The following is a 22168-nucleotide window of genomic DNA, read 5'->3' on the forward strand; positions in this document are numbered from 1 at the left end:
GCCTTGTTATCTGTGAGTGATCTGGTTGATGCATCCGAGAACTTAGATTTTCATTAAAGGCACAATATGTAACATTCTTGGATTAAAATATTCAAAAACCACTAGAACAGTGTTATATATTTTGTTGACTTGTGTACTTGCATTATCCCAAATGTTTCCAACAATGTTTAAATCCCAGAGAAATTGGCTATTTTAACCAGTGTAACGACCCGTGTCATTCCGGCTATTAATGACATCTTATCCGTGTTACCCTCGATTTCTGGTTCAGTAGAAACCATGGAAACACCAAAGATGCTTAAATATTTTTGTTTTATTAGACAGGTGAGCAACTGTTTGGATACATATATCAACAGAAAACGAATTGTTATATAGCTCAAAAATGAATTGTTTTCTTGATTTACCGCGAGTACCACGTTTATACACAAAGTAAATCAGACAACACTATTTTGTCAAGTGTCTTACATAGCATAACCAGAAAGTGTTTTATTTGTAGGAGCAGTAATACAGCATTTTCTCCATTATACAATGTTTTAAAATGAATTACATGCCATTTAGCAACACAAGTCATCCAGCTTTTAATAATATGATATTCTAAAATCAACAAGTGTCTCATACCAGCCATCGAGCGGACACACAGAATAACGTTCAGCATACTCAAATGTATTTTTAGTATTATTGTTTTGACCAAGTAAAACAGTGATGCATTACCCCACAATTTTAATTCGTCAAATAAAGTGACCTGTATGAGTAGTAATTCAGCACTTGCGGCTGTTTCATTACAATAAAATAACATGAATTTAAGCGATCAAACATAACTAACAAAGTTCAAGTTCAGTTAAGGAGGTGGCGAATGTTAATCGTAACTTTCATTTTGTAAAATAAGCTTAAACATCAAAATGTTAGAAGTGGCTGCGGCATATAAAGCATAATAAAAACAGCAATGTAAAATGTCCCAAGGCTCTAGGCCCCGCCCTGCTTCATACCACAGTAATGTTAATCAAACTAATACATTAGCTCATCCATGAACATGATTTCAGTCCCATCGGATTGCTTTCCATGGGCTGTGGAGGTTAAGATGACACCTCCCATGATTCTACGCTCATTCACGGCGTCATCAAGCTACACCTTTGTTATTGTTCTGGTTGCTTCAGATTTGAAGTGTGTTCGACTTAAAGAGGCGCTGTGAAGACCGATCGGTGTATGACATCAAAGTACAGCAAGAGCGATTCAAAAGCATATAGAGCTTTATTTACGGTAATTACAAAATGGTGTGAATGTAGCATTTGAATAAGTGACCTCTAGTGGAGAAACTTGCATACTGTGCCTTTAAGAAAACATCAGGGATGCCAGAATATAAAAACTAACTCTCTCTGCCTGATTTAAAAGGTTGTTTCAACTCGAAAAATTTGCGTCAACTTAATTTTTAAGTTTTGTTTTCTATTGTCTAAAGCTGTTGGATGTATACTTAACTATTTTAACTCTAGGTTGCTGGTTAAACGTTAACATGAATGACTTTCACTGATGGTTTACCACACAAAATTTCATCATCTGTGGGGTCAGGGCTGTTGCAACATGTTATGATCAGTCATTGTCAGCAGTGTAGCTTAAGACTTGTCAGCTGATTGATATCTTTTGGTATTAAGGATTTAATCAACTTTACAGTTACTGCAAGTCAGACATTTGCTTTAAACACATCACCTACAAGAATTAATACCATATTAATGAGAATTCAGTGACACTAAAAGTTATATAGCTGTGATTTTTGATGCATGCACATATTTGAGAATTGCCTGTAACCACTAAACCTTTTAATGCTTTTGATTACTATAAATCTTATCCAGTCTTTCACAGTGTAAATCTATTAATGGTATTGCTGTTTTTTAAACCATAAAATGCTAGGTATATTTGTAGTAATCTGTGAGCTATGAAAGAAAATGTACAGCAAGTTTAAACTGTGATTAAAAACTAGAGAAGTTGTAAGCGCCTTGTCAAAATGGAAGATTATATGAATTGAACTGCCACATGGTGTAGCTGTTTCCATTTTTGTACGCTTGTGGTTTCTTCTCTACAATTAACAATGAGACCAAAACCTGCTTTCTCTAGGCCTATTATAAGCTGAATTGATAATGAGGTTTGTGTTGTATTTGTATTGCAATTCACTATTTATGTTTGCTTGGGTAAGGTCACCAGAGTTGTAACTAATGCTTGAACTGAAGTCACTGGCAGTGAACTTTAGAACACTGGTACTCATACATCAATAAAACAGTCAATGAATATATCCATTTATTGCATAACTCAGCATTAAGAAAATGTAGTATGAAGGAAAATGAAAATGGGTTATTGTCCAGAAATTATTTTTTTATAAATTGTATCATATTATATACACATAGATGAGGTTTGGTGGCTTTTGAAAAGCTGAAAACTGCATTTGCACTGTTGCCATGCTGTCTTTAGATGGCAGAGTTGTCAGAGCAATCTGATAACTTATCACAAAAAAAGCTTTCAGATCAGGTTTGTAATGTTGCTTACACAGGTTGGGTTTGGTTGAAATTAGAAGTGTTTAAATTACTAAATTACTAAGGCTACATCCACACAAAGCCAGAGCTTTCCCTATCCGATCTTTTTTTTTCCTCATCTCAAGAAATGTCTGCGTACACATGAAACCACTGAAACAATTAAAAAAAAAAAAAAAGTAGTATACATGCCTGATCAGTATGTGGCGCTGTAATTCTGCAATAGAGATAAAAACAAAGAATAAGACCTGGAGCATGCGCATATACCTTGCACACTGTATACAAACTTTAGTAAAGCTTAGAAATAGGCTCTGTAGCTTCTGCAGCACAAACACAAGCATGTCGTACGCTGTTGTTGTTGTTGCTGTTTTGTGCTGTTAGCGGCGTCTGACTAGGGTCGACACATAGGGTGATGACATCATCATTTCACAAAATATATGGATTGGCTGTGCACACGAAAACACAAAGGGCGTTGTTTTCAGATTTATCCACTCTGGGACCCAGTTTCAAAAAATAGCGGTTTCACCTTCTGAAAACACCATATCCGTCTGGACGAAACGCCTATACGATAAAAATTTTTTGCACATACAGCTAAACTCGTCTTTGTGTGGGCGGGGCCTAAATTATATTTTAGGATTTTCGAAGTCGTCATCTGGTTTGTTAAATTCTACAGGGTGTCCGGGAGATGCGTGTGTCACATTCTTTAATGGCCCACCTGGAAACAAATGCTGTGAAGCCAAACCCCCTCATGGAAAAAGAATCCCATCATGTTTACAACTGTGAAAATGAGCGTTTACCAGGATCAACTAAACGCTGGATTTGCCAAAGTATGTCAAGTTCTCGCCTCCATTGTTGCAGTAAACTTGCATAACGTTCTTGAATGAATAGTTTATTAGATATACGGCGGCCTGTTATTATAGGGACATCGACTTTACATTTTCACGCCCTAAAACATGACGCGGAACAAAACAAACTGTGTTTGGTTGCGTTACATGTCAGTCAAACGTCCTCTCGGGCGGTCCTTGGCCAATAAAAGTTGCTATAGAGTCCAGACCTTCTGCCATCAGTCTGAAGATCTGGCTATGTGAGACTACTCAAAATGTATTATACTGGTTCTCTGTAGTGTTACCCCTCAAAACAAATGCATTAGTTATTTGCATAAGTCATTAAATGGTTGAACTAGTCATAATGCGTCAAGTATATTTTCAATACATTTCTATTAGATTTTTTTTTTTTTTTTGTAAATGTGTCTTGAATTGATGAATTGCACAGGTGAATCTTGAACTTCACTAATGAAGGGGAATTTAAAGCATTAGAACCAGTTCTCTAAAATAGCTCAGAGATCCATGCCATGAATCTTCAATTGGAAAGCATATATAGACAAAACATGGCACAGTTTTACAATTTCTTAAAATGGAAGAACAACAAGGAAACAAACATTGTCAACAGCCGAGAAGAAGAAGGATGAGTGGTGAAAGGGTAGGGAGGCGAAACTGTGGAAGAGGTAGATAAGGCAAAGGACGAAGGCATGTTTCTGATGAAATAAGGACCATGTTGTCAATCTTGGTTACAATGGCTGCAACGGGTCGAAAGGTGCAGCCGGATGTTTGGAGAACAACCGTTTCATAAACAGGTATGCTTTTCAACAATGTGCACTGTACTCTAATACTGTATACTTCAGTTTTGGGTAAAGTTACTTTTATAAGAAATGCATTACAATCTTGTGTTACTCCCTAAAAAAGTAACTAATTGCGTTACTTAGTTACTTTTTATTAAAAGGAATCTGTTACATTACTTTTGCATTACTTTTTCTCACCTGGGCTGGGTTTGCTTGTTTGTTTTTTTAATAACTACAAAGAAGTTCTATTTTTGGCAAATGTAAAGGCCCTTTCATACCAAAAGTGAAATGAATAAGCCTCAGGCTGAAGGAAATGCATATTTACACCTGTACAGTAGAGGGTGCAGCTCAAACAAACCTGTGCTGCAATACTGGATTAAAGAAGAATAGGATACAGGAGAAGGAAGTTCAACACTCTTATTTCTAAATCTAATCTAAAGTAATTTTTGCGTGTTAGTATGGTTGAATTAGATAGTTGAAGGTCAGCAGAAGAGACATTGGTTAATAAAGTGAGATTAAATACATAAAGTATATTTGTGTAATTTAATATAGTTAATTATTACAGGTTTGTGTAAAATTCTGAGATTGCATTTCACTGTTTTTATTCATTTTGAAGAATACTGAATGTTTTCATGCAAGTCAGATGAGTAAATGCATGTTCACATTTAGTCTAGAACTACAATAACCATCATGTTCACACAACGCTTCGGCACTTACGATTTCTCTCAACATGGGGACAGGAGACCGATCAGTCAATAAATGTGAAAAAGTAACGCGTTACTTATTTGAAAAGGTAACTTGGATATTTTGTTGTAAATTGAAAAAGTAATGTTACTTTACTAGTTACTTGAAAAAGTAATCCGATTACATAACTCAAGTTACTTGTAATGCATTACCCCCAACACTGGTATGCTTACTGTAATTCACCATATTACGATCCGCTTAAGGTAGCTACAAGTATTAAATGCGGTTAAAATTTCAAAATAACTCCAATATCATACCCTACAGTTGTGTGGGGTGGGGGTAAATTAAGCGCGGTCTGCTGTGACGTCACAATCATGTTGCACTGTGGTCTATGGATCTGCCTGAAATGTACATGTTGAGTAGACTCACTCCCGCGGTCAAAATCAAGGGGTCGAAGCTCTGTCCAAAAAAACGTCCCTCGTCCACTTGATGAAGTTGAACACACTTCAAAATGGTGGTGGGGATTTCCCTGAGGGAAAGTGCTTTGGGAAGTTCAAGAGTGTATGTCTAAAAGTGCAGCCTCTGTACTCTTTCAGAAGATGAGGAATACCGCCCCCTACCAAATAACAATGAAAACGGATTGTTGGAGTATTCCATCAATGGCTGGAAAGCGTTGTCATAAATGATGGAAAATTTCATCAATGGCAGGGAAAGAGTTAAAACATGTTACATCATTGTTACACAATATCCTTGTAAAAATAGAACATTCACTGCCATAAGTCTTGCGAAATTCAGTGTTTTATTGCGCCTTAGGCACTAAAGGACTTTTTGACCATATGTGGACATGAATTACTGTTTAAGTAAAGTGTTAGGGTTTTTTCAACCTGGTGATCTGCTGACATTGCTGAAGTCTCCATAAATAGAGTCTAGTAGGTTTTTTTTTTTTTACGTTGTGTTAAACAAGAATCAGTCTAAGCAATCTCAGATTTCCTTTTATTCTTTCTGCCTGTTACACAACTGATACGAACAATATCACCTGTTTAGTTGGTTTCTTCCTGGAATGTTCTTAATGGTGGGAGTGTAACATGATAAATAGTCTTTACAAAGACATTTAATCTGAAGGATCATGTGGACTTCTAGTGTTTCTAGTGCAAAATCAAAGAATCTTCTTTTCGTTTTTTTATTGAAAGTAACATAAAAACAAATTTCTTTAATTTCCTCACGATGTTTGGCTGGTTAAAAAATTATGGTTTAAAAACAAGGTCCAGAGATCTTTGACCCTTATTATCGTGGCATTATTTAACTGCTCCGCCTCAAGGCTTTTGCTGTGCTCACTCATTCAAAGGAACCTTTCACCTAAATGCACTTGATAAGCTTATAAACGTTGCAGGATAAACGTGTTGAATGTTTTGGACGCTACACTGTGCCGAGGTGAATTTCAAGGCGTATTTGCAGATTGTCAGGTGAGGATTGAAATATTCCCAAAATATAATTCCACAGAGAAGTTCAGTCCATAAATCAGATTTCAGGTTTAAATTCTGTTCTTAGTTCATTATGTAATATCTTGGCATTTTATTGCTTGTATAGTATTTATTTTTTACTGTTAAACCAAATTCAACCACAGAACTTTTCCAGCTTTCCATCATAAGTGAAATTGTAAAAATCTAAGTATCCAGCTATTTTGTCATTTTTTGCCTTATGAAAAAAGTGTACAAAACCAAATTACATATGTTGAAGGTTTCAAAGGTGAATGCACACATTGCAAGGTATTGTTTTAGCATGTACTCTGTTTATGTGCACATGATGATGGAGCTTTTTTCAGATGTGGCAGCATGTGTAGTGAGGAATTACCTAACTTTGAGACATACTTAGGAAGCTCTCAGCAGTCGTAACACTACTAAACAAATAGCCGATTCAGATACTCGTACACAAGGTGAGACACTTTTTTTCCTACATAGACTGTGGCCCATGCCACACTTGTCCTTTACTTCAGTTGACCTGCTTTGCATTTAAGTGTTGTTACAAATGAAGTGTTTTAAGGTACAGGGTTGATGCAATGAGCGCTTCTGAGAATGAAATCATTGGAATTACCAAAGTTTGTTGGTTTGGTGGCATCAAGTATTTTAAAAATATGCAAAATTTCTAAGTGAAAACCACATGAATTTCAAATGTGCAAAAACGTGGTCAACACATGAAACCCAAAACACATGAAACCCATACTTTGCACATGAGAAAAGTGGTTTTGGAACAGTTCACTTGTGAAATCCATGTGATCACGTGGAAAAAACGTGGTTTTTACTAGACAAATATACATTTTACTGCAATATGGACCAGATGTTATTCTGTAAGTCAAAAGTCTAGCTTTACAAGACCATAACAGATACATAACAGCAAATATTAGACTTGTAGATCAGAAAGAATTTGCATCACTAATCATTGACGTCACTGGTATAAAATTGGGTAACACTTTATTTTACAGTGCCGTAGTTATACATTACTACATGTACTTACTATAGTAATACCAGTAAATTATGCATAATTACAAATAACTAACCCTAAACCAAACCCTAACCCTAACCGTAACTCTACAGTAAGTACATGTAGTTAATTAATAGTACTTAGTACTTATTTGAGTAATTACAATGTAACTACGGCACTGTAAAATAAAGTGAAACCAAAAATTTTAATTTTAACTATAAAAGATTAAAAATACAACTGTAAAAACCTGTTAATTGGTCATCAGTAAGTTCCCGTAAAAAAAAAAAACATTTTTGGAAGTAAAAAGAACAACCATAAGCTGATATTCCCACAATTCCCTGTGTGACAGCTCACATTTGATGGTTTTTAAAATTTATAATTGTTTCTTATTAGTTTTTTGTTATCAGTTATGAACATCAGGCTTTTAATTTACATCTTTTGTTGTTAAATGAATGTTTAGTGTTATTTGAGTGCCATGATGGTGTGCATGACGCTGGTGTACCTTCTTTAAATAGTATGTACATCAGCTTGTGGAAAAACTGCTTGTGATGAACTTTGATTCATCATGTGGTGTTCTCTTTACCACCAGTGTTATTATGGTGCATGTCAGTATATGTAAAAAGTACAAAACAGATTTTAGTAGCAGCATGGAAAGGGCTGTTGGATTTATTTTTTGTAAATTAGTTTTAAATTGTAAAATGTACAGGTTGATCTGTAAATATATTTTTATAAGTATTTTTTACTGTGTTTTTAAAATAATTATTCTGGCAATCACAGCTGCCAGTTTTATTTTATAAAAATTGATGGATTTTCGTTTTGTTTTGTTTTTTGTTTTGTTTTTTACAGTGTAAAATAAGCTTGCTTTTGTTTTTCCGGGTCCTTTTCTTTTCTGTTATCCATTCATTGATTTCTTCTCTTTTGTTTTTTAAGGTTGTGTAAGAAGATGCATCATTCAGCACCTCTTGTTTTGTTGTCGCTCTTATGCGTATTATTTGGAGTAGATGGTGGTAAAGTGCTAGTGTTTCCACTCGATGGAAGTCACTGGGTGAACATGAAGGTCCTGATTGAGGAACTGCATAGCCGAGGTCACAACGTGACGGTGCTTAGAGCCTCCAACAGCTGGTATATCAAGGAGGAATCTCCATTGTACAATTCCATCACCATTCCAAACACAGGAGGATTTGATGAGGAATTTTTTGGTTTATTGATCGGCCGTCTCTTGAAGATTAAAAAAGAAGGGAATTCCATTTGGAACCGCATTCAGCTGGAGTATGAAATCATCATGAAGTTTAAAAGCATGTATGAAGAAATGCAGCAAATGATGGATAGAGTATTAGGAGATGAAAAAATTATGAACTCAATCCAAGATGCTAAATATGACGTGGTGCTAGCAGACCCAGGTGCTGGAGGTGGTGCAATCCTAGCTTACAAGTTTAATATTCCTCTGGTTTTTAACGTTCGGTGGACGATTCATGGAGAGGGACATTTCGCCATTGCTCCTTCCCCCCTGTCTTATGTCCCTGTCCCAGGAGCAGAGCTAACAGACAAGATGTCATTCCTTCAACGTGTCAAGAATGTTCTGACTTACTTTTTCACCCAATTCCAAATTGCACTCGTAGCTGAACCAATCTTTTCTTCTTTTTGTCTCAAACATTTTGGCCCCAATGTTAATTATTTTTCCCTTTTCCAGGATGCAGACATCTGGCTCATGAGAAATGACTTTACCTTTGAATTTCCACGACCCACAATGCCCAATATCGTCTATATGGGCGGCTTTCAGTGTAAACCCGCCAAGCCGCTTCCAAAAGATCTTGAGGACTTTGTGCAGAGCTCAGGAGAGCATGGAGTCATTGTCATGTCTTTAGGAACCCTTATTACTCAGCTTCCACAAGACATCACCAACGACATAGCAGCGGCTTTTGCTCAGATTCCTCAAAAAGTGATTTGGAGATATACAGGTCCTCGGCCTGCGACCCTTGGTAACAATACATTACTAGTGGACTGGCTCCCCCAGAATGACCTGCTTGGACATCCCCAGATTAAAGTGTTTGTGGCACATGGAGGCACCAATGGAGTCCAGGAAGCCATCTACCATGGGGTGCCCATTTTGGGTCTACCGTTAGTGTTTGATCAGCCAGACAATCTCTTCAGAATGGAAGCAAAGGGAACAGCAAAGATTTTAGATTTGGCAACTCTGGACAGGAATGTGTTTCTAGAGGCATTAAAGGAGGTTTTGCATAACTCATCTTACAGAGAGAACATGCAGAGACTGTCCAGACTGCACCACGACCAGCCAATGAAACCTCTTGATCGTGCTGTCTTCTGGATTGAGTTTGTCATGAGGAATAGAGGAGCCCCTCATTTGCGAACACAGTCTTTCAGAATGTCCTGGATTGAGTACCACTGTATAGATGTTATTCTGACTCTAACGGCGACACTTTTCATATTTGCATTTTTGATTATATATGTGATTCGATATCTTTTTAGAGTTTTGTTTAAAAAGAAAGTAAAATGTGCATGATATATAATTACTGTATGAGATCATTGTGAAAAAATATTCTTGCTGGATTTGTAAAACATTTCAGTGAGATTCAAATTTAATTCAAAGCAAATTTAGGCATTTTGCACTGACTATTTAGAGCTGCTTTATGGTCATTAGAATCTTGAGCCTCAATAAAGGTAATTTTCATATCTGTGATTAATGCTGTCATGGGTGTGTTGATGGACTGAAGATACGACAGAATAATAAAGATCCAACACAAAGTTTAATAATAATCCACAGTGTAGGGGAATTTTACAGTTAAAGACCCAAAAGACCAGATAGGATAAATAAAGACCCGGAGTCAAAGTTTAAAACATAATAAATTGAAGAAAATTTTACTGAAGAATAGTTTGCAGTTTCATCAGCAGAAGCCAGCTTCAAGTCTCACAAGGAGTTCGTAGGCCGCTCTGAGTACATTCACATTCACAATTATACTCTAAAAGAGTCAACTAACTACGTCATTACTTCAGGTTGAATGATTCTGATTGGCTAAGAAAAATAGACAAATTTGATAATCTTCCACACATGGACAGATAGTCAGAAGCATATCTCCATTTGTCACAATGTTGCAGAGGAGACCCTGGATTTGCGTACTGGATGTCCTTTTGGGTTCATGACATGGCGTCTGCTAGTCTCAAGCAGAGTGCCAGTTGTCCACCAGTACAAAGGACCTGTACAGAACACTTAGCGCACATACACAGATACACATGATTCACAACTTCGTCAAGGCTGAAGTTGATCTGAGCTCTGCTCTGAGCAGGAAACTTTCCCAAAACGTATTGATAACATGTTCTTTTCTCTCAGTGAGAGGTACAGACAATATTCAAAATTATATTCTAGTGTTTGAAAAAGGAAAATAAATGCTTTAACATACATTGAAGAAGTCATTAAAATAATTTAACAGAAAGATAAATGTTGATTAATAACTTAAGAGATATATATATTAAAGCGGCAGTAGATTCCAGAATCCATCCCTTCAACTGAATAATCCAAACAGGTAGCAGCAAACACACATTAAACGCAAACGTAACTGCACAACCTCAAAGGGAAACCACATGAACTTATATACCAAAGACAATAAGATGCACACAGCTGAACAGAATAACTCAATCAAGGTAACCATGACAACTAAATATTGGCCGGAACTTAGAACAACATAAACTAATGAATACAAACTAAGAGTCTGTGAAACTAAAGCTGAACAACTGTGACAAATGCATGGACTAAAAACGCATTCCCTTGCAATATGATGAAGACTCTTTTTTGTGTTCACATGCAGTTTAAAAGTTTGATTTCAGTCAAACTAATTTGTCTATTTAAAATGTCATGTAAAGGCTTTAAACAGACTGAAATTGTACCCGACTGATTTTTGTAAAGTCGCAATAACAACAATGCGATTGTTGATTAGCTTTGTCCAGCATTAACCAGATAACAACTGGCTTCTGCATTGTGCTCTGAAAGAAAGATGTGATTTGCAATGTGTAGAATTATTCAGATCGATTACATGTTAGATCACGCATACTTGAAAAGACAGATGAAGACTAGCTTGACTATGATAAAACCCACTGTAAATCAATTATAACTGTGCATGTAAATGTACTTAATGAAAATGTGAATGACTTCAGTTTATGAGGCCATATAAAACTGAATAACTGTCCAATTGTACAGAATTTCTCTTTATCATTGTATTTTTGAAAAATAATTTACTATATAGCATATTAATTCAGATTATATTCCTTCTTATCAAAGGTAATCGATGAAGATGCATCACTTCAACCTTCTCGGTTTGTTCATCCTGTTATCTGCTCTGTCAAGATCTTATGCTGGTAAAGTTCTGGTCGTCCCTGTGGATGGAAGTCATTGGATCAATATGAAAGTCCTTATTTGGAGTTACATTCAAAAGGTCACAATATCACTGTGGTCCGAGGGTCTAGTACCTGGTACATTGAGGAAAAGTCTCCTCTCTACACTTCCATTACTGTGGACACTGGTGAATTTGACGATGACTTCATGGAGAAGTTTCTCCCTCAATTACTGAAAATGCAGAGACAAGGACAATCATTTTGGAATGAAATGGCACTTCTGGATGAAACTTATAGGAGGTTTACTGAAATTCATCAGCAAATTTGCAATATGACAGCTACAATGTTTGAAAATGAGACCTTGATGAATTCACTGAAAGATGCTGCATATGACATTGTTCTGACGGATCCTGCTTTCGGAGGTGGAGTGTTACTGGCACACCGTCTTGGCCTCCCTCTTGTGTTTAATGTCCGCTGGACCATGTACGGAGAAGCCCATTTTGACATAGCTCCATCTCCTCTCTCATATATACCTGTTCCAGGGTTACAGATGACCGACAAGATGACATTCAGTCAGAAGTCAAGAACGTGATGACATATATAATGGTTCTTTATAAAAGTTCCAAATACTTAGGTTCTCCTTACCAAGAATTCTCCCAGAAATATTTTGGCCCTGATGTTGATTTCTTCTCCCTCCTCCAAAATGCCGACATCTGGCTCATGAGAAACGACTTCACGTTTGAGTTTCCACGACCCACAATGCCAAATGTTGTCTACATGGGCGGCTTCCAGTGCAAACCAGCTAAGCCACTTCCAGATGACCTTGAGGAGTTTGTGCAGAGCTCAGGAGAGCATGGGGTCATCATCATGACTTTAGGAACTGTTTTTGGTCAGCTTCTGAGTGAAATCAATGATGAGATTGCTGCAGCTTTTGCTCAACTGCCTCAAAAGGTTATTTGGAGACACACAGGACCACGACCTGCCAACCTTGGTAATAACACATTGATTGTGGACTGGCTCCCTCAGAATGACCTGCTTGGACATCCTCAAACTAAAGTGTTTGTGGCACACGGAGGCACCAATGGAGTTCAGGAAGCCATCTACCATGGGGTGCCTATTGTGGGCCTTCCTTTAGCTTTTGACCAACCTGACAATCTCTCCAGGATGCAAGCAAAGGGAACAGCAAAAATTGTAGACTTTGCAACTGTGGACAGGAATGTGTTTCTAGAGGCATTAAAGGAGGTTTTGCATAACCCATCTTACAGGGAGAACATGCAGAGACTGTCCAGACTGCACCACGACCAGCCAATGAAACCTCTTGATCGTGCTGTCTTCTGGATTGAGTTTGTCATGAGGAATAGAGGAGCCCCTCATTTACGAACACAGTCTTTCAGAATGTCCTGGATTGAGTACCATTCTGTAGATGTTATTTTGGCTTTAATGGCAACAGTTCTTATATTTGCATTTGTGACTGTTTATACAATTAGATATTTTTGTCTAATTTTATTCAGAAAGAAGGTAAAACATGAATAATATTGGCTGGAAATATCAGTTCATTTGAAATGTTTCCTGATTGTTTTCTGACAGCATGTGCTTTTGTGACTCTTAAATTATTTAAAACATTTTACTAGATTTAAGAAACAATTTTTTAATCCAAAGCTTTGAAACTAAAATAATTATTCAGAACTAATTCAATATTCTCTATGTTGTTTGTTTTAAGATGCATTTTTTGCTTTTAGTGTACAACAATCTATATTATTAGGACTTGCTACAGACAAATATCATTCACATGTATCAATGACAGTACAAGGGCTAAAATTAACCACCTACATTGTAATTAATTTCACATTTTCATTTATGATTGAATCAACAGAATTGTGAATAACTTCTCTGTATAAGCTTTTGCTGAACTCTTAACTGACAAAGTTTTATGAACACAGTACAATAAAGAGGAATCTGATCATGTGTACATGATATGTTATCACTCCCTGACTTTTATATATAGTGAGACTGTGTAAAATCTGTTATTGATGAAAAACTATTGACTATTGACAAATGTAACATCTAACCTTATTACTGAAGCAGCATTACTTGATGGCAAGGAATAAGTTATTATTATTTAATATACCTGAATAACTGTCCAAATGTAGAGATTTTAGCCAGTAAAGTAGTACAGATCGAGCTGCAACATTATATATTTCACACTCAACTCCATTATATTTCTGGACAGTCATGCAGATTCTCTTGATCATTGTAATTAGTGAAGAATCATTTATTCCATAAATAAATTCAGATTTTATTCTTTTTCATTGAAGGTAATCAATGAAGATGCATCACTCAAGCCTTCTCGGTTTGTTCATTCTGTTATCTGGTCTATCAGGATGTTTTGGTGGTAAAGTTCTGGTCGTTCCTGTAGATGGAAGTCATTGGATCAATATGAAGGTCCTCATTGTGGAGTTGCATTCAAAAGGTCACAATATCACTGTGGTCCGAGGTTCAAATAGCTGGTATATTGAAGAAGAGTCTCCTCTCTACACTTCCATTACTGTAGACATTGGTGAATTTGACAGTGACTTTTGGACAATGTTGCTTCCCCGCTTACTTCAGATCAAGAGACACGGAAGATCATTTTGGTCCGAAATCGAAATTGCTCAGGAAATTTACAGCAGGTTCTCAGAAGTCCACCAGCAAGTGTGCAATATGACAGCCATGATATTCGAAAATGAGATCTTGATGAAATCACTGGAGGATGATAAATATAACGTCGTTCTGACGGATCCTGCATTTGGAGGTGGAGTGTTACTGGCACACCGTCTTGGCCTCCCTCTTGTACTAAATGTTCGTTGGACCATGTATGGAGAAGGTCACTTTGTTGTAGCTCCATCTCCTCTCTCATACATACCTATACCAGCATTACAACTAACCGACAAGATGACATTCAGTCAAAGAGTCATGAATGTGATGGTTTATATGATTGGTATTTATCAAAATCCCAAATTCTTTGGTTATCATTACCAAGAATTCTCCCAGAAATATTTTGGCCCCGATGTTGATTTCTTATCCCTCCTCCAGAATGCCGACATCTGGCTCATGAGGAATGATTTCACTTTTGAGTTTCCACGACCCACAATGCCAAATGTTGTCTACATGGGCGGCTTCCAGTGCAAACCAGCTAAGCCACTTCCAGATGACCTTGAGGAGTTTGTGCAGAGCTCAGGAGAGCATGGGGTCATCATCATGACTTTAGGAACTGTTTTTGGTCAGCTTCTGAGTGAAATCAATGATGAGATTGCTGGAGCTTTTGCTCAACTGCCTCAAAAGGTTATTTGGAGACACACAGGACCACGACCTGCCAACCTTGGTAATAACACATTGATTGTGGACTGGCTCCCTCAGAATGACCTGCTTGGACATCCTCAAACTAAAGTGTTTGTGGCACATGGAGGCACCAATGGAGTTCAGGAAGCCATCTACCATGGGGTGCCTATTGTAGGCCTTCCTTTATCTTTTGACCAACCTGACAATCTCTCCAGGATGCAAACAAAGGGAACAGCAAAAATTGTAGACTTTGCAACTCTGGACAGGAATGTGTTTCTAGAGGCATTAAAGGAGGTTTTGCATAACCCATCTTACAGGGAGAACATGCAGAGACTGTCCAGACTGCACCACGACCAGCCAATGAAACCTCTTGATCGTGCTGTCTTCTGGATTGAGTTTGTCATGAGGAATAGAGGAGCCCCTCATTTGAGAACACAGTCTTTCAGAATGTCCTGGATTGAGTACCACTGTATAGATGTTATTCTGACTTTAATGGCAACCATTTTTATATTTGCATTTGTGATGGTTTATATAATTAGATATTTTTATCTGATTTTATTCAGAAAGAAAGTAAAACGTGAATGATGTACTGGCTGGAAATATCAGTTCATTTAAAATGTTTCCCTGATTGTTTCCTGACAGCATGCACTTTTGTGAATCTTAAATAATTTAAAACATTTTACTAGATTTAAGAAGCAATGTTTTGATCAAATGCATGGAACTAAAAGAATAATTCATTATTCTCTCTGTTGTTTGTTTTAAGCTGCATTTTTGCTTTTAGTGTACAACAATCTATTAGGACTTGCTTCAGACAAAATATCATTCATACCTATTAGAGACAGTACAAGGGCTAAAATTCATCCCATATACAATAATTAATTTCATTTTTGTGTTTATGATTGAGTCAACAAAATTGCGAATGACTTCTGTCTAAGCTTATGCTGAACTCTTATCTGACAAAGTTTTATGAACACCATACAATAAAGAGGAATCTGATCATGTGTACATGATATGTTATCACTTCCTGACTCTTATACATAGTGAGACTGTGGAAAATCTGTCATTGATGCAAACTGCAGTGACTTACAGATGTAACATCTAACCTTATTACTGAAGCAGCATTACTTGATGGCAAGGAATAAGTTATTATTATTTAATATACCTGAATAACTGTCCAAATGTAGAGATTTTAGCCAGTAAAGTAGTACAGATCGAGCTGCAACATTATAGATTTCACACTCAACTCCATTATATTTCTGGACAGTCATGCAGATTCTCTTGATCATTGTAATTTGTGAAGAATTATTTATTCCATAAATGAATTCAGATTTTATTCTTTTTCATTGAAGGTAATCAATGAAGATGCATCACTCAAGCCTTCTCGGTTTGTTCATTCTGTTATCTGGTCTATCAGGATGTTATGGTGGTAAAGTTCTGGTCGTTCCTGTAGATGGAAGTCATTGGATCAATATGAAGGTCCTTATTGTGGAGTTACATTCAAAAGGTCACAATATCACTGTGGTCCGAGGTTCAAATAGCTGGTATATTGAAGAGGAGTCTCCTCTCTACACTTCCATTACTGTGGATACTGGTGAATTTGACAGTGACTTTTGGATAATGTTGCTTTCTCGGTTACTGCAGATCAAGAGACAAGGAAGATCATTTTGGTCTGAAATGGAAGTTGCTCAGGAGATTTACAGCAAGTTCTCAGAGGTTCATCAGCAAGTGTGCAATATGACAGCTACAATGTTTGAAAATGAGACCTTGATGAATTCACTGAAAGATGCTGCATATGACATTGTTCTGACGGATCCTGCTTTCGGAGGTGGAGTGTTACTGGCACACCGTCTTGGCCTCCCTCTTGTGTTTAATGTCCGCTGGACAGTGTACGGAGAAGCCCATTTTGACATAGCTCCATCTCCTCTTTCATATATACCCGTTACAGGGTTACAGATGACCGACAAGATGACATTCAGTCAGAAAGTCAAGAATGTGATGACATATATAATGATTCATTATAAAAACTTCCAAATACTTTGGTTATCATTACCAAGAGTTCACCCAGAAATATTTTGGCCCTGATGTTGATTTCTTCTCCCTCCTCCAGAATGCCGACATCTGGCTCATGAGAAACGACTTCACGTTTGAGTTTCCACGACCCACAATGCCAAATGTTGTCTACATGGGCGGCTTCCAGTGCAAACCAGCTAAGCCACTTCCAGATGACCTTGAGGAGTTTGTGCAGAGCTCAGGAGAGCATGGGGTCATCATCATGACTTTAGGAACTGTTTTTGGTCAGCTTCTGAGTGAAATCAATGATGAGATTGCTGCAGCTTTTGCTCAACTGCCTCAAAAGGTTATTTGGAGACACACAGGACCACGACCTGCCAACCTTGGTAATAACACATTGATTGTGGACTGGCTCCCTCAGAATGACCTGCTTGGACATCCTCAAACTAAAGTGTTTGTGGCACACGGAGGCACCAATGGAGTTCAGGAAGCCATCTACCATGGGGTGCCTATTGTGGGCCTTCCTTTAGCTTTTGACCAACCTGACAATCTCTCCAGGATGCAAGCAAAGGGAACAGCAAAAATTGTAGACTTTGCAACTGTGGACAGGAATGTGTTTCTAGAGGCATTAAAGGAGGTTTTGCATAACCCATCTTACAGGGAGAACATGCAGAGACTGTCCAGACTGCACCACGACCAGCCAATGAAACCTCTTGATCGTGCTGTCTTCTGGATTGGGTTTGTCATGAGGAATAGAGGAGCCCCTCATTTGCGAACACAGTCTTTCAGATTGTCCTGGATTGAGTACCACTGTATAGATGTTATTTTGACTTTAATGGCAACAGTTTTTATATTTGCATTTGTGACTGTTTATACAATTAGATACTTTTGTCTAATTTTATTCAGAAGGAAGGTAAAACATGAATAATATTGGCTGGAAATATCAGTTCATTTGAAATGTTTCCTGATTGTTTCCTGACAGCATGTGCTTTGTGAATCTTAAATTATTTAAAACATTTTACTAGATTTACGTAACAATGTTTTAGTCCAATGCATGAGACTAAAATAATTATTCAGAACTAACTGAATATTCTCTATGTTGTTTGTTTTAAACTGCATTTTTTGCTTTTAGTGTACAACAATCTATATTATTAGGACTTGCTACAGACAAATATCATTCACATGTATCAATGACAGTACAAGGGCTAAACTTAATAACCTACATTATAATTAATTTCACATTTGCATTTATGATTGAATTGAGGTTGAACAGAATTGTGTATGACTTCTCTGTATAAGCTTTTTTCTGAACTCTTGTGAACTCTTATGAACACCCTGCAATTAAAGAGGCATCTGATCATGTGTACATGATATGTTATCACTCCCTGACTTTTATACATAGTGAGACTGTGTAAAATCTGTCATTAGCTGTTATGCATTTGCATTACATTCCAAAGATTAAGCAAAGAGAACAGCTTGGCCCGATGGTGGCTAACCCACACAACACTAACCTACACTACAGTGACATACAGATGTAACATCTAACCTTATTACTGAAGTGGCATTACTTCATGGCAAGAAATAAGTTATTATTTAAAAATACCTGAATAACTGTCAAATTGTACAGATTTTAGCCATAAATTAGTACAGATTGAGCTGAAACTGTAACGCCACACCAGCAGAGGGAGTCCTCGCCTGAGTACTGACTGTGTGCCGCTCCCTCTGCTTCACCTGTCATTTCCTGTTTGGTGGACATTTAAGCATGGCTTTAGCCATTGTTACTTTGCGAAGTATTGCCAGCCTGTCTGCCTTATCGAGCATTATTCCCATTCCCATTCCCATTGCCATTGTTTGCCTTCTTGTGTATGATCATTGCCTGTTTACCCTGTTTTCTGCCTTTTGGATTGCCCACTGTTTTATTGCCTGGATTGGACTGCCTATCTGTGTATGTACCCCTGCCTGTTTCACGTTTCTGATTTACTGCCTGCTGTTTTGGATTTGTTTGCTGTGGATTTCATTAAAACACTGCACATGGATTCTAACGCCGCCTCAGCGTCCTTACATAATACTTCGCCACCGAAGAATCCAGCAGAAGTTACGAATCTACAGGCCACGTTTGCTTATCAAAGCGACGTTCTCAATGAGTACCGTGATCAACTGGCTAAAGCTCAAGCGGCTAATGACTACCTCACTCAGTATCTACGATCGCTGCCACTACCTACGCCCACGAAGGTAAACTTTGCACTTCCTGGACAAATTCAACGGTTCTGCTGAGCAATGCCAGGTTCACACCGCAAGCGGCAGCAGAGCGTAAGCAGCGCGTATTTTTTCGGCGCCCATGTTAACAGATGAGAGCATTAACACCGCACGCAGAGGCTGCGTGGCAGCGCGTAGCAGGAGCAGAGCAGAAGCAGCAGTGCCGCGATCGTTTCGGCGCTGGGTCTATTTTTGCTGCGCTGCTAACGCTCAATTAAAGTGAAAGTACACCTTTGATTGACAAAATAAATATGATTTCACACAAAAAGTGCTCAAAATGCACAGAATAAGCATATCTAGTGTGTTTAACCCTCAGGGGTCTGAGGATTTTTGGGACCCTGGAGAAGTTTTGACATGCCCTAACATTTGTGCTTTTTTCAGTTGTTCATAAACATATTAATGGAAAAAGTGTCATTACACTGTATTCAGCACAAACTAGGCTATAATATGTGAGGAACATGTATGTACATGTTTGTGTTTTTGAAGGAATAACGTTTATGCGTGGTTATTGAAAAAACAAAAAACTTAAGTCACTGAAATAAAGCCAAAAAATATATATTAAATCTTTGTTCACAAGACTTCTGGGTATTTGAGGTTTTTGCTTCAAAATGAGGTAAAAATTATGCTGCCTGCTTGTTCATATAAAACAATAGAGAGATTTAAATTTTCTAAAACATCTTTGGTCAAGAAACACAGTATGCGTGGAGGCATGAATAATCATGTATAATGGGTGATTCTCACCTGAGAAGACAAAAGAATCACATAATAATGACCTGAAATGACTTGCATATTAATGAGGCCTTTCAGTCAGGTAGGCTGAGAAAAAACCCTCTGTGATCATGATTCAAATCTCATCATGGTGTAAATCAAACATACAGAAAAAACAGCAATACTGTGAAATATTATTACAATTTAAAATAATGGATATTCTATTATATTCTTTAAAATATAATGTATTTCTGTGATGCAAAGTGTCTGAACAATTATGTTACCTCTATGGCATTTCATATAGGCTTTTAGCTTAAAAGCATGCACATTTGGAGAAATATTAATGGATTCTCATATGTTTGTCAATTTTCTATACAGAAGAGTAATATTTATTCAGGATTTATTGTAATTACTATGAGTGCTGGATACTGTGTTTTTAATTCATACTTGCAGCTGGAGGGCGCTCTGTACACCTTTAGTCCACAAATGCCTGAGCACTAAAGAAGAATAGGCAATCCAGGAACTAACCGAACTAACAGAGGACAGAGATCGCTAACTATGGCTATTCAAAACACTTTTCAAGACAATAAATACACGATTGAGACGATGTATGCATGCATTGCCTCAGAATTTGCGTCTGAATAGCGCTGGCTCCGTGGGCGTGGCCGCATTAGCGGATAATGAGCTGAATCACGGATTTCTGACATGGCTCTCTTTTCATACAGATTACATAAACACAGAATGTTTGTTTTCGATTTGACTTACACGATTGAAAACCTGACATTTCAACGTTTTTTTAGACATAAGTCTAATTTTTTTGTGATTAGTATTCACTAAGTTACAGTTCATTTTCTGAGAACTATCAGATTGGACTTCCTTCAGAGGGAGACGAGAGATCATGCATCATGTTAGTTTTCTTTATTTTACAAAAAGCACAACATTTTGTTTTTACTCTGAGTGTACACAAATAAAAGAAGATATTCCACAGATTAAAATGGTGTATAACTCTTAATTGTATGTGCAACATTAACGGAGTATTTTGAGTCTCTATCACACTGGTAAGAAAAAAACCGCGGTGGTATCGCCGGCGATACCCTCAGACCTCAGAGTGTTAAACAAGAATTGAAGTATGTCAGGAAAGAAAATTAATATTAAAACATATTTATAGAAGATTTACTCATTTAAACTTGTTTTTAATTACTTAATTTAATTAACAGTTTGGGCTAAAGTATGGTATATTATAGAAAACTAAACTAAACTAGCCAGAAAATATGATATATAAACATTATTTTAGTTTTTACACAGACAGCCATATAGGCTCTTGCATACCCAAATCAAACCCGAGTTCACTGTCTTTTTCGCCGAGTTTGCTGTCTTGTAAACATGTTCATGCAGCAGATGATGTAAAACACAAAGCTTACCTCATTCGTGTGCAGCAATGGATGACACAAGGCTTTTATTTATTTTTATTTATTTTATGTTTATATGTGAGTGTTGTACACCTTGCATGTTAACAAACTTTCAAGACTATCAGGTTTAACAATGACCAATTATAAAAACAAATTTAGCTGTCTTTGTAAAGAAATGCTCACTTTATATGTAGCTTCGAGCCGCTGCTGTGACGCTGTACAAACGCTTCCAGTGTGAATACTCGTGCGTCTCTGCAGCTGCAGTTCACGCTCACGCACTGCTGCCGCTCTGCTGCCGCTTGCAGTGTGAACCTGGCCTAAAGGTTTCATTCGCCAAGTTGAGATTTTTTTCATGCATCTTTGACTCTGATGATAAGAAGTGTGCTTTCCTCATGTCATTGCTAACGGGCAAGGCGATCGAGTGGGCCTCAGCAGTTTGGGAAACTGACCCGTCTGTTTCAAACATCCTATCCATATTTCGTAAAACAACTCAGAGATGTGTTTGAATACCCGGCAGGGGGTAAGGATGTTTCCACTCGTTTGATGCAACTAACTCAAGGCCGCAAATCTGCCGCTGAACATGCTATTGAGTTTAGAATGATTGCTGCTCAGAGTGGTTGGAACGACATGTCACTCAAGCCCATGTTTCGTCGCAGTTTAAATATGGAGTTACAGGCAGAGCTTGCTTGTAAGGGTGAGGATCATTCCTTTTCTGATTATGTCACATTAGCCATCAAGATCGATAATCTCATGCGTACTCATCGCCCTCAAAGCAAGTCAACAAGCGTCATGCATATCCCTCAAGTTACCCAGATTTCTGAATCAAGCCA

The 22168-nt window shown here is 37.5% G+C and overlaps 4 protein-coding genes and 1 pseudogene across 5 annotated transcripts in view; all 5 read left to right on the forward strand.

Annotated features, from left to right (window-relative positions):
• The first annotated feature begins 6149 nt into the window (after positions 1-6149).
• Positions 6150-15965, forward strand: LOC125247146 (UDP-glucuronosyltransferase 2C1-like). The gene is made up of 2 exons (XM_048158355.1): positions 6150-6278; positions 13953-15965. The coding sequence occupies exon 2, from the start codon at positions 13960-13962 to the stop codon at positions 15538-15540; it is 1581 nt and encodes a 526-aa protein (XP_048014312.1). The 5' UTR covers positions 6150-6278; positions 13953-13959; the 3' UTR covers positions 15541-15965.
• On the forward strand, positions 6153-13606 carry ugt5a2 (UDP glucuronosyltransferase 5 family, polypeptide A2). The gene is given in 4 exon segments (XM_048158354.1): positions 6153-6278; positions 11585-11718; positions 11721-12215; positions 12218-13606. Coding segments are annotated over 3 exon segments (1575 nt in total). The 5' UTR covers positions 6153-6278; positions 11585-11591; the 3' UTR covers positions 13171-13606.
• Positions 6157-9991, forward strand: ugt5a1 (UDP glucuronosyltransferase 5 family, polypeptide A1). Of its 2 annotated transcripts, none has more exons than XM_048158346.1 (2): positions 6157-6278; positions 8224-9991. In XM_048158346.1, exons 1-2 carry the CDS (start codon positions 6220-6222, stop codon positions 9812-9814), a joined length of 1650 nt encoding a protein of 549 aa, XP_048014303.1. In that variant the 5' UTR covers positions 6157-6219; the 3' UTR covers positions 9815-9991. The 2 variants fall into 2 exon arrangements, with proteins under 2 accessions (XP_048014303.1, XP_048014304.1); XM_048158347.1 differs by lacking the exon at positions 6157-6278 and adding an exon at positions 6323-6748.
• The window catches only part of LOC125247143 (UDP-glucuronosyltransferase 2C1-like), a 40129-nt gene continuing 24141 nt past the window's right edge, over positions 6181-22168 (forward strand). The window contains exon 1 of the mRNA XM_048158350.1: positions 6181-6278. The gene's annotated coding sequence lies outside the window, so the exon portion shown is untranslated. The remainder of the gene's footprint in view (positions 6279-22168) is intronic.
• Positions 6262-19001, forward strand: LOC125247145 (annotated as a pseudogene).

The sequence above is a fragment of the Megalobrama amblycephala genome, linkage group LG15 (assembly GCF_018812025.1).
Source record: "Megalobrama amblycephala isolate DHTTF-2021 linkage group LG15, ASM1881202v1, whole genome shotgun sequence".
Taxonomy (NCBI): domain Eukaryota; kingdom Metazoa; phylum Chordata; class Actinopteri; order Cypriniformes; family Xenocyprididae; genus Megalobrama; species Megalobrama amblycephala.